This window comes from Zonotrichia leucophrys, chromosome 15 (assembly GCF_028769735.1).
Source record: "Zonotrichia leucophrys gambelii isolate GWCS_2022_RI chromosome 15, RI_Zleu_2.0, whole genome shotgun sequence".
In the NCBI taxonomy this organism is placed as follows: Eukaryota; Metazoa; Chordata; class Aves; order Passeriformes; family Passerellidae; genus Zonotrichia; species Zonotrichia leucophrys.
The window spans coordinates 7,013,307-7,029,884 of record NC_088185.1 but is presented as its reverse complement, the minus strand read 5'-3'; the positions used below and the strand labels follow the sequence as shown (position 1 = coordinate 7,029,884).

At 42.6% G+C, this 16,578-nt stretch overlaps 2 protein-coding genes and 1 non-coding gene across 3 annotated transcripts; 2 read left to right on the top strand and 1 right to left on the bottom strand.

Moving 5' to 3' along the window:
• Nucleotides 1-1,270: 1,270 nt before the first annotated feature.
• TRMT2A (tRNA methyltransferase 2 homolog A) lies at nucleotides 1,271-8,428 on the bottom strand. The gene is made up of 11 exons (XM_064727169.1): nucleotides 7,405-8,428; nucleotides 6,603-6,711; nucleotides 5,957-6,138; nucleotides 4,850-4,964; nucleotides 4,477-4,592; nucleotides 3,803-3,914; nucleotides 3,225-3,347; nucleotides 2,858-2,933; nucleotides 2,250-2,366; nucleotides 1,973-2,069; nucleotides 1,271-1,652 (listed from the first exon to the last, which is right to left on the bottom strand). Exons 1-11 carry the CDS (start codon nucleotides 7,977-7,979, stop codon nucleotides 1,370-1,372), a joined length of 1,905 nt encoding a protein of 634 aa, XP_064583239.1. The 5' UTR covers nucleotides 7,980-8,428; the 3' UTR covers nucleotides 1,271-1,369.
• Nucleotides 8,429-8,480: 52 nt separating this feature from the next.
• Nucleotides 8,481-16,578, top strand: RANBP1 (RAN binding protein 1). Its single transcript, XM_064727170.1, has 6 exons — nucleotides 8,481-8,572; nucleotides 10,306-10,442; nucleotides 11,444-11,601; nucleotides 13,222-13,350; nucleotides 15,249-15,314; nucleotides 16,174-16,578. The coding sequence occupies exons 1-6, from the start codon at nucleotides 8,558-8,560 to the stop codon at nucleotides 16,296-16,298; spliced, it is 630 nt and encodes a 209-aa protein (XP_064583240.1). The 5' UTR covers nucleotides 8,481-8,557; the 3' UTR covers nucleotides 16,299-16,578.
• On the top strand, nucleotides 15,392-15,523 carry LOC135454831 (small nucleolar RNA SNORA77). The gene has a single exon (XR_010442206.1). It is a non-coding gene; the product is annotated as a small nucleolar RNA SNORA77 (small nucleolar RNA).

The following is a 16,578-nucleotide window of genomic DNA, read 5'->3' as shown; positions in this document are numbered from 1 at the left end:
TTTGAGTTGTGTTGGGTGCAGTTGCTTGGTGCCAGTGCTAAATTGGTACAACTATAAAGCCTCATTTCCACTGAGCCTCTGCTTGCTTTTTTTCTGCACAATCATGTAATCCTCTGTGTTCGGTCTTTGAGTACTCCATGTGTATTTTTCAGACAATTAGTTTCGAGCAATAAAGTTTGATATTATAAAATGTGCCAGTGTGATCAGTATTATGATAGTGTAAGCATATATAGAGAAAGGAACTTTTATTCTTCAAATTCTCTAGGTATTTTTTAAAGAGAAATTAGATCAGTGCAGCCTCATTGATTATGGAAATACTGCATCACTTTTTTGGTGAGGAATTGAATGTTTACATGGTTAAACACTTGAAATGAAATGAAGTTACTTTTTTTTTTTTAATTGGGATTTGTATTTTTAATTAAACCATGACAAAGCTGTAAATGTTACAACTTTTAAAGTGCTGGTTTTGGTACCTGTTGGGTGCAGGTACCAAGCACTGCAGAGGTGTGGTATCAGCACAGCCATGGGCCATATTAAATGTATATTAGAAGTAGGTTGAGATTGAAGGTGGTCGCTCCTTCCAGCAGTGTTGCTGTGTGTCCTGCAGTGGATCACAGTCCCTCAGTGGCTGCAGTGAGTGCAGGGTAAGGTGCTGCTGTTGGCACAGTTCAGTTCTGGCTGTCAGTTTGCAGTGGTGAGGACTTGCCTTGAGCAAAGGCCTCTCAGCTTTAGCAGGATGCTGTAGGAAACCTGCAGCCTTTGTCTTGCTACAGTCTGAGAGTGAGACTGACTTCAGTTGTGGCAAGTGTAGCATTTTTATTAGACTGAGTTTGTTACTTCCTAATATTTAGCAAGTAAATTATTGTTGAAAGGGTTAATCTTAACTTGCATACTGAAAAAACACGGCACAGTTTTGAAGGAGTCAGAGAATGATGAAATACTGACAGGTAGGTCCAGGTCCCTGCAGCAAGATGATCTGCTCTGGGAATTGGGGGTGTCTTTATATAAATGTATGTATGTATCTAGGCAGGAAGGGAAAAGCAGGATTTGGGCTCATTGTATGATGGAACATCCTGTCCCTGGAAGTGTTTGAGATGAGGCTGGATGGGGCTCTGAGCAACCTGGCTGAGTGGAAGGTGTCCCTGCTCATGGCAAAGGGGTGGTTATCAGATAATCATTAAGGTCCTTTTCAACACAAACCCTTCTGGGAATTGATGATAATGAAACTTAATTCAAATCAGGATGATGAAATAAGTTGGAAGCCTTGCAATTACTCTGTTGTACAGAGATTTATTACCTGCATGTTACAGAAGTGATGTTACCGATGCAGTTAAAAATCAGAAGCAGTTTCTATGAAGTCTCTGAGGAGTTAAGGTGAGCCCTCTCTTGGACTGCAGTCCCCATGGGCAGCAGCTGCCTGGCTCCCCTCGCTGCCTGGGCTGCTGCCATCCATGCCCTCGGTGCCACAGGCTGCTGCTGGGCTCTCCCTGGCTGCAGGTGCTGCTGCTGCAGAGCTGCCATTGGCGTATTGCACCCTCTCAAAGAAGATGAGCAGCTCACAGTGCCTGGTCTGAGGGAACAGATCCACGGCCAGGGCTCGCATGGGCCGGAACGAGGCTCCTTTCACCCTGTTGGAAGGGGCCCGGCACAGGCTTGATGGGGAAGGGAAACAAGAGCAGGGAGAAATGAATTAATATTTCAGTGCACTGCTCATCCCTGCTGCTCTTCTCAGAGAGGCTTTCCTTCCCTGAGCCTCAGTTCCTGATAGGCTTATTCACTACCACCACTATTTCCATTATGACTTGTGTATTGGGCAGTGCCATTCCCAGCCAGCTGCTGCAGCTGTGTCTGGTGAAAGCTAAGCCTCAAGGAACATGGCTTGCAAATAAAATTCTAGCAATGGTACCCCTCCCCAAAAAACATTGTTTTCTTATCACATTTAGTAAGTCAATTTAATGCAAGAAACACTCACTCCACAAAGTTATTCATTGCAGCTCTGGGATTGCAGGAGACATAGATGAGCTTCTTTAGATGTTCAGCTCTTCTCAGGGCCAGAATTACCTTGGAATCTAGATGATCAAAACCACAACAGCTGTTTACTGGTTCTGTGTGCAGCAAGAGCCCCACAGAAAAATGCCAGGTTATACTCAGCATGAACAAAACTGCAATGTTGCTCCAAGCTATACTTGAAGCTTCCATTTATTTTATCCCAATGGTGTTTTCTTTGCCCTAAACCCCTGTGAACTTACGCAGCCCTGCCCGTGGTGGATCTACAATTGTGATCAGGTTCTGAGGAGCTAAAACATTCATCAGGGAAGGAACAATATCTTCTGCCTTCCCACAGTAAAATTCAATATTATTCAGTTCTGGAAGAAAAAGAGAAGATGTTATCAGTGTACTTGTCTAGTCAAAGCAGGTTTCAGTTCTTTACTTTGGATATTAAGTTTTGATGCCTCAGAAACTCCAAATTATTTTGTCTACCCAGTGTAATATAAACAATCACTGTTAACTTCAGACCATTCAAACAACAGTAATTTGAGCATCTTCCACTGTCTGGACTAAAGCAAAAGCCCACAAACACCAGCTATGTTAATGTTTTCTTTAGGAGGGTAGCTGTGGTTTCATCTCATTTTTACACTGAAATAAATGTTTCACTTTTCAATTTAAAAAAAAACCTGTTCAACTGAGAAATCGATCTCACAGGCTAACAAGGTGTTTGTTTCCAAGAGTGCTTAAGTGTTTAAACGGGACAAGATCACTATCAACAACATGTAATTCCAGGCTGCTTAGATAAGGTAAAGACCTGGCTGCACCTACTCCTCACCAAACAAAGCTTCAGCATTTCAGCGTCACTCACCATTAATCTGGGCATTTGCCTTGGCGTCCTGCACAGCTTCCTGACAGAGCTCAATCCCAATGACCTTCTTCACTCTCTGCAGAAGCAAAGGAAAAAGTTCCCTCTGTGGTCTGTATGTGTGAATTTAACCATTTTTCATAACATCAGCAATTAACAGGGACTTTAACTCTTACCCAGCCTGCTCAACATAAGGGTGAGATTTCATAATGATGTGGTAAAGCAGCTGTAGGCAGCTCAATTACAAATTAATTCAAAAAATTAAGATATAATCTGTTGCAATGCACATACATTAGCTATTTTCTTCCCTTCTAGACATAGTTAAAAATGAGTAAAAAGTAACTCCTATCCAGGAAGAGAAATTGCCAACCTTTGCTAAAGAAATCCCAATGGTTCCTGTCCCACAGCAGATGTCCAGCACGGTGCTCTCCTGGCTCAGTTGTGCCCACTCCCCAATGGCAGTGTACAACACTTCTGCAGCCTGGGTGTTCACCTGGGAAATTAAGGTTCCAATAGATCTACTTCTTCATAAACAGTAAATATGTTTTAATGAGTCTCAGTAAAGCATAAACAAATCATTATAAGCTAAAAACACATTCTAAAGTGTTGAAAGAGCAGAAATAAGTTTTGGAAAAGCAAACAGAGATTAGTTGTACAAGACTCTTGAACTGTATTACTGCATGTTCAGTGTTACAAAAGGCTGCCATTAAACAGAAGGAAAATTATAATGAACAAGTAAATGGAAAAAGTTGTCTTCAAGGTGCTCCCATCAAGCTTACAGTCATTCACTGCTTTTACAGCTAAACACAACACTTACTGCTATTTAATCACACCAAGTATATAAAAGGTTAAATTTCTAGGTATGTAACATCTTGTTCCACAGCATTAGTCAAACTCCAGAGCATTCATGCAGATCCAGTTAAATGAGCAGCTTCACATCATCCTTACCTGAAAAAATGCATGAGGAGAAATTCTAAATTTTAGGCCAAGGAGTTCTTCATATATGTACTTATCACCAGCCACATGCTCCAAAGGCAAATCTTCTAGATTGGGAGATTTCCTGGGGGTAGGGGAGGAATGGGGAGACAAAATAGAGGGGAATCAAAACCAGAAAAAAGAAAACAAACATGTTTGCTACAATCTTTACCAAAGCTGTAATCATCCTAAAACCTGCAGTGCTGCATCCTAAGCAGTGCCATTCATCATCTGCTCTTGGAGACTCTCCTTGGCCATCAATGTCTCAGAGTGTGCAAGGACCTCCACCATCTCTAGATGAGTATGTGTGAGCCTTGTGCTCCATGGAGGATGGGGAGATTGAAAAATTCACATAAATAGGGAAGAAAGGCAGAAGTTACTTGATAAACACAAGCATTAATCTACTGCAGTAAACACTTCTATAGCTTGACAGGCAGCAATGGCCAGTGGGTTCACGCACTGAAACTCTTCCTGCCTTTACTCAGAGAATGGGAGATTTCAGGAGTCTCTTGAGGCAAAGGTAACTTAAACAAATCAGTAACAACTGCTGCTACTTCTATGAAGTAGATAAACAATGCTATGAAATTTGCAAACACCAAAAATCCAGACACCACCAAAACCCCCCAAAGCAAAGTCAACTTGCTCACCTCTGTCCTTCCTCCACAAAGTATAGGGAAGTAACACCACTGCTCTTTCCCATCCCTTCTGTGAAGTATTTTGCCAGAGAGATTTTCAGGTCAGCTAGCTCTTCTTTACTCAATTTCTAAAATTTTCATGTGAAAGAAGGGAGAAAAATCATTTTAGTGACTTCAAGATATCATTTAGTGTATGCTTTACATAAGAATATTACTTGTTCATTTCCATGTATCAGATTAGTCTAAATAGAATTAGAGCAACTTAGCAAGCTAAACCACACCAAGTAATTCTTCTATTTCTGTTTTGCATGCACAATTCATAAAATCCAATTTAAGCAGTTCTAAAGCTGAGCCTGGGCTGCCCATCAGCCATCAAGTGCAGTACCTGAGGGTTGAAGTAAGCGATGGCCATGATGTGGCCGTGGCGGCTGGTGCGCACCGTGAGCTGCTTCCAGTGCCCCTCGTAGGTTTCGGGGCTGTACACCGAGTACGGAGTCGACCTGCAACGGGACCAGCTCGGTCACTCACACTGAGAATCCTTTCTTTGTCTAACATTAAACAGTTCATTGAATCCAAAGAAGTGATGGAAAAAATGCTGAGTACAAAAAGAGGGCACGTTCATTTGTCACACAAGGAATGACTTCCAACTAAGGAAGACTGATGGACAGTATCTCCTAAAGAAAAATAACCTGTCCCTCCTTCACACAATCCTCTTGGCCCTTTTGACCCATGCAAAATTACAGAGGCAAGAGGCAGCTTCTCACTGCATTCAGACAATGACATAACATTTTAGAATGCTTTCATTAGCTTCTCTGCTTCACACCAAGTTCAAATCTTCCATCTTCATGATTCTTCTGAGGTTCCATTTTTGTGCATTTAACTGCTTTTTAGAGAATGCAGCCTTTTTTTGAAAAAAGTACTCTTATTTAAATGTGCAGCTTTTGGGTTATTCCTTTCTGTAGGATGATGATTCTCATCCCAGAAAACAATGGACCTTGGTTAATCAATTCCTCCTTTCAGAAGTGTTTTTCTGAGTGCTTCTTTACAGTTAGTGGAAGAAGCTCCTGAGTAACACACACTTTTAGTGCAGTAACACACACTTTTAGTGCAGAGTTACACACACTTTTAGTGCAGTAACACACACTTTTAGTGCAGAGTTACACACACTTTTAGTGCAGTTACACACACTTTTAGTGCAGAGTTACACACACTTTTAGTGCAGTAACACACACTTTTAGTGCAGAGTTACACATCCCCTTGCTTGCAGTGAAGCTGGGTTCAGCTGGTACCTGACCCCAGCTCTGAGCAGCTGAGCAGGAGCAAGGGCAAAAGTCCCCATGATGCAGGCACAAGGCAGAAACAAAGAATTGCTAAAATGTGAGACTGGTACATCTTAGATCTCAAAGTTCAGAACAAACACAAATTAAATTTATAAATATTTTTGATTAAGATATCAAAACCTTTATGGATAACTCATTTTACTTATGCTCACCTTATGTAGTCTTGGAAAGCTTTTACTACTTTTTTGGCAATAGCAGGAATGTGAATAGTATCAAATGGCTCCACTACAGCACATGTACCACCCTTATATTTGCCAAGACGACAACCCACAGTTTTGTCTTCTTGATTTACACCAATCCCAATCAAGAACTCACATTTGTTGCGATATTCGGTCTAGATTTAAAATAAAGTTATGTAAGATATTTACACAGCATTTATTTGTACATGCCAAGTTGCTCCTGGAAAGAATCCCATGTGGTTAAATGCATTTGAAAATGGACACTTAGCTCTTATGGACAATACTGATGGATTTTGATGTGTGTGAACTAACAGTAATAAAGAAAAGGTATTTGTAAATCTTGTTATTTAAAAAGCAAAACATTGCTTCTGTTGAGGAATGTATTAGCTTACAACAGAGGCTTGCAAAGACAGCATATTCATTTTAAAGTTATCAATTTCTCTGCTTCCTGTTAATATTTCCACACAGTATTTACATGAAACACAACAAAAATTCATCATTTATTACAAGACTAAGTCAAATACTCAGTTTGTCCAGTGTCTTCTCAAAACCAAATAATGAATGAACATAACCCTCAGCTCATTAACCCTGTTCCACACTTTACCTGAGATTACATTACCTGCAAGGGTGATGCTTTCACTCCCTCCACTGGGCAACATAATTTATTAAACTTCTGCTTCTGCAGGAACAACCAGGGTAATAAAGCTCGGTTGTTATTTCCTATTTCCCTGCCGCAATCAGAAACAAAAAATGTAAAGCACACATTTAGAAATATTGAGGTCAAGAGTTGCACAAGACTTCTTTTCTGTAAAGGGCACAAAAAAGAACCACATTATCACATGGAAGAGTGTTTCTTCCAGGTTTTTTTAACAGGCAAACTTTCTCCAACTTGGTAAGAGCTGTAACCTGAAAAAGTAAGGGTTAAATGTACTGCTTACATTATGGTTATGTACTGGATTTATCAACGTACCATGCATGATAATTAATGCCAGTTTTGTCGACAGCAAGAGACAGAAGTGATACTTTGATCTTCAAAGACCAGGCATAAAATTTTGAGGGGATTTTAAAAGAGAAAAACCTAGTAGTAATTTGCCATCTCTACAGACTGATTCTCTCTTACACCATGTGACAATGCCATTTTTTTACGGGCACAAACATCCTTCTGCTTATGGAACAACAGACTTTAAAACCAATTTCCCTTCACTAAGCAATTTTTTGAAGGGGACCAAGAACATCAATAGCAAGTTTTGTCAGATGGAACAGCTTTTAAGCTGTAGCATCGCAGATTATGTTTTAATTACTTTGACAGTTTTGACCTACCTCTAACTCACTTCAGTTTAGAGGTATCACTTGCTGTGAATTTAGCTATATCCCATCACAAGGCCAAGTCTTGTACACATTACGTTACAAACAGGAATTACTTTGTCAGCTTCTGCAGCACTTGTTCGCACTCCTGCTTCTTCTGGGCCAGCTGCGCCTCGTAGGGCACGTTCCACAGCGGGGTCACCACGTCCGCGATCCGCTTGCTCAGGGGCTCCTCTCCGCAGGGAGCCGGACGCTTCGCCTCTCCCTGCTCCGAATCCTCCTCTTGCTTCCTCTTCTTGGCGATGGGGTCTGCCTTGGGCTTGGCCAGGCGCACGCTGAGGTGGCGGCTCTTCCAGAGCGCGCCGTGCAGCACCCGCATGGCCTTGTCCCGCTCCTCCTCGCTCTTGAACGTCACGAAGGCGAACGTCTGCTTCCCGAAGAGTTTTATCTTGTGAGGGTTGAGCCCGTACTTGGCAAGGAACTTTTTCACATCGTTAAACCCGATGTATTTGGGCAGGTTCTGTATCTCTACTTTATAAATCTCGGAGGTGAACAAGTCTCCCTTAATGTATCTGTACACGTCGGGGCTCTCCGCGGGGTCTTCCCCGGCCTGGCTGTCCGCCTCAGCCCCATCTCCAGCCTCCGCCACAGGAGCCGGGTCGGGGTCGCAGCGCTGGCCTTCCTCCGCCATGGTCCCGCCACCCCCTCAGCCCCTCAGCCACCCCGCGCACCTCCCGGGGCGGGGCCGTACCCTCACGGACGGGCCGCTGCGATGAGAATGACGGTAGAGGAACGATCTGGTTGTTTTTTAAGCGCTGTCCCTCAGCGCTACCGCTCCTCGCGCCCGAAAGCACCCGCGGCCCTTAAACACACCAAAAACAGCAGCTCACACATCACCCCTTCCCTCACGCGGGCGCCATCTTGGGCCGGGACGCGGGCGGTCGCCGCCATGGCGCGGGGGGTGATGGGAAAAGAGCCTGGGAAACGGGACAACAAAAACGCTTCTCGGGGGACGGAGGGACCCCGCCGGCGGTCGGTACCGGGGGTTGGTGACAGGGCCGGTATCGGGGCCGGTTCCGAGGACCCACGGGGGGATCGGTGTGACGGGGCCGGGGCGGGCGGTGCTCTGCCCGCGCCGGGGGCGGGGCTGAGGGGGAGCGGGCGTTTCCCATCGGGCCTTGCGGCGGCGCGGCGCGGGCTGCGGGAATGAGGTAAAGGCGGGCGGGGCGCGCGGCAGGAAGCGGCGAGCGGAGCGCGGCGAGCGGGCCCATGGCGGACACGGCGGTGAGGGGCGGCCGCGGGCCGGCGGCCGGGCCGGGAACGGCGCGGGGGCGAGGGCGGCACCGAGGGCCGGGGTGGGAGAGTAACAACGGAAACAGGTGGGGCCCGGGCGGGGGGGCCGAGGTCGGGCAGGGCCCGGGGGGGGGACGGACGCTGGGCCTCGCTGGGGGCTGGAGCGGCCGCGCCCGCCGGGCCTGGGCTTTGCGGCCGCTCCGGGCACGCGTGGCCGCTCGGGCCGGGCCCTGCACCCGCCTTGGCCGTTCCGCGGCATGAGGGAGCCCGGGCGAGCCGGGATCTTTCGTGTAGTCCTTCTCCTTTCCCTCCTTTCTTCTCCCCCTCTTTCCGCCCCTCCGCGGGCCCGGGCCGGACCCCTCGTGCCGCACCAGTTGCTCACGTGCTTCTGTCGCGGCAGGGCGGGATCGTGTCGGGATAACGGGATCGCGTTCTCTGTGCCTGCTGCGATTGTGCATTTCTCATGGTCTGTGTGATTATTGCTGAGGCGCAGAACGCGGGATGAATGACCATGCGGGATGTGCTACTTGCACACATGGATACAATGTATAAAAGTTTGGCTAACATTTCCTTTTTTTTGAGACAGATGTGACGTAATTCCTTTCTCGCTTTTTTTGCTGGAACGCTGGGGATATAAAATTGCCGATAGCTTGTGTGACGTTGTTGACACAACTAGATTTTATTTTGCACGATTTCTTACTTGATTTTCCCTTGGCCCCTTCTTTTTTCTCTTGTTTACTATTTAGTAAAAATAGACTGCTTTATTTCCGTTGCTCTGTGCACACGTGGTGTACACCTACTCTGTGAAGGACATTGTCAACAGAGCCTGTAAGAGTGGACTCTTCCATTTGTAAAGTAAAAATATTATTTACATGTCTTGTATGTGAAGATTTTTTTCCTTTCTGTTGCTTCAGCAACACCAAAAATCCCCGAACACAAATCAGTTCCCTAGACCTGAGATAGCTGTTCTGTGGCTTTGTTAAACTTGCATACGAATCTCCCTCTCAGGCTTGTGTTCTGAGTGCTCTTAGCAGTCCATATGTATGAATGTTTATCGTTTACCTGCTAGTCACGGTAGTAAAAACCATTCTTAAGCTTAATGAATGCTCTGACAGATTCCTAAGCAACTTAAATAGGAAGGATTATATTGGCTATTTATCTGTAACCTAAAGTTCCTTGAGGAGTCTAAAAGCAAGAAATGTAAATTACTTTATGACTATTACAGCTGTGCCTCAAAGAATCTTTGTTTGTGTTGACTGTGGGTGATTCTAATACATAAGACAGAATGGTGAACTGGGGATGCAATATGTCCCTTAAGCTGGGTTAGGTGCATGTTTTGTGGTTTTTTTCTAATTTTCCCATTAACAATGGGTCATTAGGCACTCAGAAATAGTAGGGTGTTAGTAGCATAAAACACATTACATAGGAAAAACTGTTGATGAAATTTTTTTCCATAACCCAGAGCTATTAATCCAAGGCCAAGCCTTTGCACAATTCATGAGTGGTAGGATTAAAACACCCAGCACTGCATGAGCACCTTTTTGTTTCTTAGTGTGCCTGTATGTTGACTTGGAAGTCATTTGTTTTCAGGTATAATCATATTTCTTTATTTTATGGGATATTACAGTTATTAAGATTGAATTGCTGAGAAGTTTTAAACACAGATGTGAGTACTTCATGGTTGGGGTACATAGCAAGTTTGTGTTTTCTTTTTTTCTCCTCAGGAGGCACACGAGGACCACGATACTTCTGCTGAGAATGCAGATGACTCTAACCATGATCCTCAGTTTGAGCCCATAGTTTCTCTTCCAGAGCAAGAAATAAAAACTCTGGAGGAGGATGAGGAAGAGCTCTTTAAGATGTGAGTAGAATACTTTTCACTCTTATCTGAATGTTCATTAGGCTTAAACTTGGCAGTGTTTATAAAAAGTGCAGAACTTGCAGCAATCTCTGTATGAAGGCTGCCTTGGTTGGTCTGCACTGTGATGGCAGAGATTGAGTGGGAGGTTGTTGATGTTGCCCCAAGAAAATGAAGTCTGGAACCACAGAAGAGAGCTGATAATGTGAATCTGGCTTTAGCATTGTTTGCATGAAAGAAGACAACAACTGAAATAATCATTATTGAAATTGTGATCACAGAATGTGAAACAAACAGAAAAGTGTCTTGGGAGGAAGGAAATGAGATGTGTGTGGTGTTGCTGCCATGCATCCCTGGGTAAAGGGTGATGTACAAGGTGCTGAAATGATAAAAGCAACAGCTGCAGTATTGGGGCATTTGTGGCAGTTCCTGTCTGTTGTCTTCAACACAGTTTATCCTTGGATTATGCTTATTGTCAAATCAGGATGGCTTGATCTGCCTGAAGAGAAATGTAGTCTTAAGGCTTAAGGATTTTGAATTTTGATCCCTGATGTGCTGGCTTGAAATAGGTTTAAAAATTGTGCTTTTGCTTAATCACAGAATGGTTTTGCTCATCTGGAAGAGAGATTTTAGTTCTCCTTGCACAGGTTCTGATAACTGAAGTGATGGTCAGTTTGACAGGTAGTGTGGTGAACTCTGGCTATGGAAAAACCTGTTAATTAGTTACCTGAGTTTAACAGTTTCCCTACACCAAATATGTTTATGATTCCCTAAGAGTGTCCAGAACCTGTTGAATTTTAGTAGTTATTACATAATTCCTAATATTTTATTATTAAATTTTAATTCATCATATCATTTTCTGAATGTGTATATTGAAGCAGAACAGGGGATCTTATTAAAGGAACTAATTCCTTCTTGTGTGTGGCTTTTAAAAAGCACTGTGCTCTTTGGTCAGGTGTGATATTTTAATACCTGCAGGCTAATTTCATTTTCTGTTCTCCCAGGCGAGCGAAGCTCTTCAGGTTTGCATCAGAGAATGACCTTCCAGAATGGAAAGAGCGGGGAACTGGTGATGTGAAACTCCTGAAGCACAAGGAGAAGGGAACCATTCGCCTCCTCATGAGGAGGGATAAAACCCTCAAAATCTGTGCAAACCATTACAGTATGTTATACATTTCTATAATTATTCTTGATTTTAAAAATAAGCTTGTGGAAATGAAGTATGGTAGTTTCTTGCTCTTCATACAAGGCTTCAGGCATCAAAAACCATGAGGGGTTATTTTTATTAATGGAAGGGAGCTGGAGGTTTTTTCTTTAAGAGTCTGATAGTGCTGTAAGACTAACAAAAGTCACTTCAAAATTTAACTGTGATAGACAGGCATTATGTGGTTGCTTCCAGTGTGTGTACTTTATTTTAATGATTAATAAAGTGTTGAACATATAGGCCTTAATACTGTTCAAAATAAGAATTAAATGTATACTAGCTCACTTTTGTTAAAGAGTGAGAAAAACCACGATGTAATAATTTACTACTTTGAGCTAAATGTCTGAATTTCCAAAACCAATCCTTAACCATCAGAAAACAGACTGAGGTGCTAAGCAAATCTGAGTCTGCCTTTCTCTGCTTGTGAAATAAACTGAAATGAATGTGTTATATTGGGCTGACTCATTCAAAAAAGAATCCTCTTTGAATTAAAATAAAACAAAAACATTAAAGAGCAAGACAGGCTTGAAAGTCAGCACATCTTGCAACAAGTAGACCAGTTTGCTGATGTTTTGCTTGCTTTGCTGATACTCAGATGTTTATATGAGGAATTTATAGTGTTCTGTGGAAATTTTTGTTTCGGGAAATAAATGTTGCATATAGGAAAACAGAATTGATGAATTTATGGTATTCATGTCAAAGGTTGTTTAGATTTTTTTTTTTCCTGAAAAACTGCTCTCCATATAGGTTTGTTTATTGAATTTATGCTGACTCACAGTCAGACAAAAGAGCTCTCTTCATTTTTGCAAAGCATTAAATGGAGCAAAATGTAGTTTGATCTCTAGATGTTAAAAATGCAGGGAAGGGAGTAGACTCTTCAGATTTTCCTGAACTAGACAGGGCTCAAGGAGAAAAAAGCCCTGCTTAGATTTTGCATGTCTATAATGTAAAAAGTCTTGCAGTACTGTGGGAAGTAACATTTCAACTTCTCCAGTAAGTCAGGTGAGGTCATTGTAGTGTCTTGGAGGGACAGGGCTCCATTTACTGGGAGGGAGAAAATAGATTGAAAAGGCAAAGTGTACACTTTGCAGCACCACAGAATTCTGTAATATCTTGTAGTACAGCTTAAAACTGATGGGAGAGGTAATTAACCTGATGACTAATGGAAGGAAAAATGCTTTTTAAAATGAATTTTGGTAGAAGAAGAATGAGTGTTGTTTGTCTGTCTGGATGCCTTTTCCTTCTAAATCATTTGTCTGTACTGCAGGGCTGTGCTCAGTGCCTGCATCTCTTAGTATCACAATCATCTGTTTTAAGCAAAAACTGCATCCAACTCTTTTTCCTAACAGCAGTGAATCCAGCATCCTCTCAAACAGTAATTAATGGCTTTGCATAATTTTATTTGACAATGTAAGGAAAAATATATATGAACATCACTGTCTTGTATTCATCCCAAAGTAATTCTGTCTCAAGTGCTTTATGTAACCATCACAGCTCGTTTTCACTGAGATTTATGGAGGCTGGTGTGGAAAACATTTGCTGTTGTGCTCTGTCCATCTTTGAATGCTTTTGTTTCAGTCACACCCCTAATGGAGCTGAAGCCCAACGCTGGGAGCGACAGGGCGTGGGTGTGGAACACACACGCTGACTTTGCAGACGAGTGCCCCAAGCCCGAACTTCTGGCAATCCGATTCCTAAACGCAGAGAGTGAGTGACTGCCTGTACCCTGTGATGGTACCCTGCTTGTCTAAATGCTGCTCTAAACCATTGCTGGAGATGTGCTGTATCTCAGCCCTGCATGGTAGGGTTAGCTAATTCATTCTTTATCTGAGAGAAGTCTGTTCATCACCTAACCTTATCTGTTGACAACAGTGCAGTAATTAGGTCTGCAGTAATATTTGTACAGTTTCTGCCCTAGGCACTTTCTTAACCTATGCCATTTCATGTAAGTGCTATGCAATTAGAATAAAACTGCAGGCAGTTAGGAGACTCACATACAGCTTACTTTCATGTAATTCATGTTCTCAGTTGTAGTTAAGATTAGATTTTTGCATTAGAAACAAGGAAATCCTGACCTGATATTTCTGGCCCGTCTGCATTAGCAGACTATCTGGGTTGGTTTTTCTTTTTTTCATGAAGTATGTAGTATCTTTTGTTTTGATTAAATGCAACCCTCAGTGAAAAGTGCAAGTCACACCCATCATACTAGTTGCTGGGTTTTTCTGGAGTGACTACAGTGAGTACCAGAAAAGTAACTCTAATAATGGATCAGCTAGGATTAAATCAAAGAAGTGTTTGGAGGCAGAGGGGGTTTATGTTGTACTGTTTTGTTGGGTTGGATTTTTTTTTTAAAGGAGCAAAATGAAAAAGTGTTGCATTTCTTGCTTTACAATTTGCCACACAAGTTTAGTGTGGTAGCCTCCTTTTCTCCTTACATACTCGATGAATCATAAAAGTGGTTGAGTATTTTAAAGCTTGATGGATTGGACTACTTCAGGAAAGAACTTAGTATATCTTGCCCTTTTCCTTTGCCTTAAGTCTCCAATGTCATTTTGTTTAGCCAAATAAACCTTTCTGGTCCACCTGCTTAGTGCTTGCTTCATGATCAAGTAGGAAGTGAAGGGACAACTATTTGCTAATCTCTAAGAAGTCTTTCTCTCTTTCTGGTAGAGGCTGTTCAGTTTATTGAATGTTCTGTCTTGAGGGAATAGTCCTTCCCTCCTGTTTGCCCTTTGCAGCACTGACTAAGCAGATGTCAGGTGAACAGACCCAGGTTTGTCCTTCAGGTGTCTCTGCTGTTTGGGATGCTGCAAAGGGAATTGATACCAACACTTCCTGGGCTGGTTACTGTGTGTCTTCAGAATTCCTGTGGGCAACAGTGACCTCCTGTGGTCAGCCAGCCCAGCCTGGGATGCCAGGCTAGTACTGCCTTGCTCATTGTGGTGTCAGGAAGCTCCTTGCCCAGGCCCTTTTTGCTTGTGTTACTTGTGTAGAGACATTATTGGGATTCGATCAGCTGCTTGCAATGGTTGTTGAATCGAGTGGTGGCTTAGACCAGAAGGTCATGAAGATTATGCATTGCTGGCTCTTGCAGTGAGGAGAAGCCCTCAGGTACAGAGTCTGCATGCTGTGCTGGTGACACAGGCATTCTCTTCCTTTGCTGATGCTCAGAACCCCCAGTTATGGCCAGCTTGTGGAAGACTCTTAAGGTGTAACACAGCTGGCAAGGATTGCAGTTCAAAGCTAATCTTCAGGCTTTTGCATACAGTTGTATTAGCAGTCTCTGACATCATATTCCTATTCCTTTAGGCTACAGACAGCTGGGAGCTGCAATAACTACAAAACAGCTCCTGCTGGCATTACATTTTGAATATTTTGCAAAATAAGTTGCTTTAGTAGACATGCTGAAGAAGATGAATTGCTTTTGCACAAAGATGTGATTGAAGAATTTTGCATCTTGTATGATTTACTAGATTACTTCATAAGTCCCTACAAATTTGGTTTACACAAATCTTCCCCTAGGGTATCTTTCTTCAAGATTAGAAGTACTCAATGTTGTGAGGCAGTAAAAGTAATGAAAAAATATTTTATCTTCACTGAAACAGATGCACAGAAATTCAAGGCAAAATTTGAAGAATGCAGGAATGAAGTAGGCAAGACAGCAAAGAAAGGTAAGGTGCTCTCAGTGTGCTTGGTGCCATTTCTGAGCTGTGTGAGTGGCTCCAGTAGCCTGGAGTGTTGTGTTCCAGCAGACTCACTCTGTGCTGAACTGCAGCCTTCAGTTCAGCTGCTTTTCTGTCTGCAAGAGTAAGAGCTGACAGGAGTGACGATGGCCTTCCTTCCTGTGGAAGGCTGTTACAGTTGCTGTTGGGACATGGCTGCTTTGGAATGGCTGTCAAGGAAATATTTATGGCTTATAGTAAACAAATGAGCTGTGAACACTGCAACCACAGTGCTCTTTCTTCCTTCCAGGTCCCTTCCCCAAATTTTGCAAATGTATAATCATGCAAGTATAATATGTAATGTTTTTCATAGTTGTTAGTGTGTGTGAGGTTGTTCACAAGTCTAACAGATTATTGCATCTCCCTTTAGAATTGCCTTTGTGATGAGGTATGTCACCATGTAAAAAAAATAAACATTTCTATCTTCCTTAAATGCAGACTACCAGTGGTCTGCAGTCAGCATTCTTCAAGATATTTAGATTGGAGTTTTCCAGTCATAGGAATTCCTATGCCCCAATTTCAAACTGGGGAACTTGACTTTGGTTTTTTTTTGTTAAGATGCCAAGAAACAAATGGTTTGTCTGGATATGTTATTGGTAGCAGCACAGCTGGCCAGATGCTACACATTCCTCAGTTCCTGTGTAGTGATTAATGTATATGAGTGGTGTTTCTTGAAATCTGACATCTGAAGTAATTACCAGAGGAAAAGAAATGGAATGAGTCACTCCAGTGGTCAGTGAAGAATATCTTTATTTTTGTCCAATCCATTACTGCTTGTATGTAATACCTTTCCTAACCAATCTTTTAGCAGGCACAGACAAAAATGATAGTGCTGATAAAGTTGCTGAAAAACTAGAAGAGCTTTCTGTAAAGGAAGAGAGCAAAGAATCTGAGAAGAAAGACACCAAGGAAAAAACTGAAGAAAAGCAATAAAATCATCCTGGGCCTTGCAGTTTTTTCTTTACTTTTTTATTTCTTTTTTTTTTCCTTTTTTCTTTGTTTTGGTTATTTTTTTAATTTTTACAAGGGACTTTATATGGAACTGCATTCAACATTCACATTGTTTTTTCTAGGCTTTTGCCCTTTGGAAGGTGTCTTCAGAAAAATTCATTCCCCAGTCATGAAAATGTACTGTGCTAACTTTCTTTTCCATAGTGGAAACACTTACTTACAGTCATCCAAAAGAGTGAATAAAACAAACTTGAAAACAGCA

Excerpts from the sequence above, each read along its gene's own strand:
- TRMT2A (XM_064727169.1), bottom strand. The coding sequence starts at position 7,979 with ATGGCGGAGGAAGGCCAGCGCTGCGACCCCGACCCGGCTCCTGTGGCG. Across the intron at positions 4,965-5,956 it reads GCTTTCCAAGACTACATAAG|GTCGACTCCGTACTCGGTGT; the intron begins GTGAGCATAAGT and ends GTCCCGTTGCAG. Across the intron at positions 1,653-1,972 it reads GCAATGAATAACTTTGTGGA|CCTGTGCCGGGCCCCTTCCA; the intron begins GTGAGTGTTTCT and ends TTCCCCATCAAG.
- RANBP1 (XM_064727170.1), top strand. Across the intron at positions 11,602-13,221 it reads AATCTGTGCAAACCATTACA|TCACACCCCTAATGGAGCTG; the intron begins GTATGTTATACA and ends CTTTTGTTTCAG. Across the intron at positions 15,315-16,173 it reads AGGCAAGACAGCAAAGAAAG|CAGGCACAGACAAAAATGAT; the intron begins GTAAGGTGCTCT and ends CCAATCTTTTAG.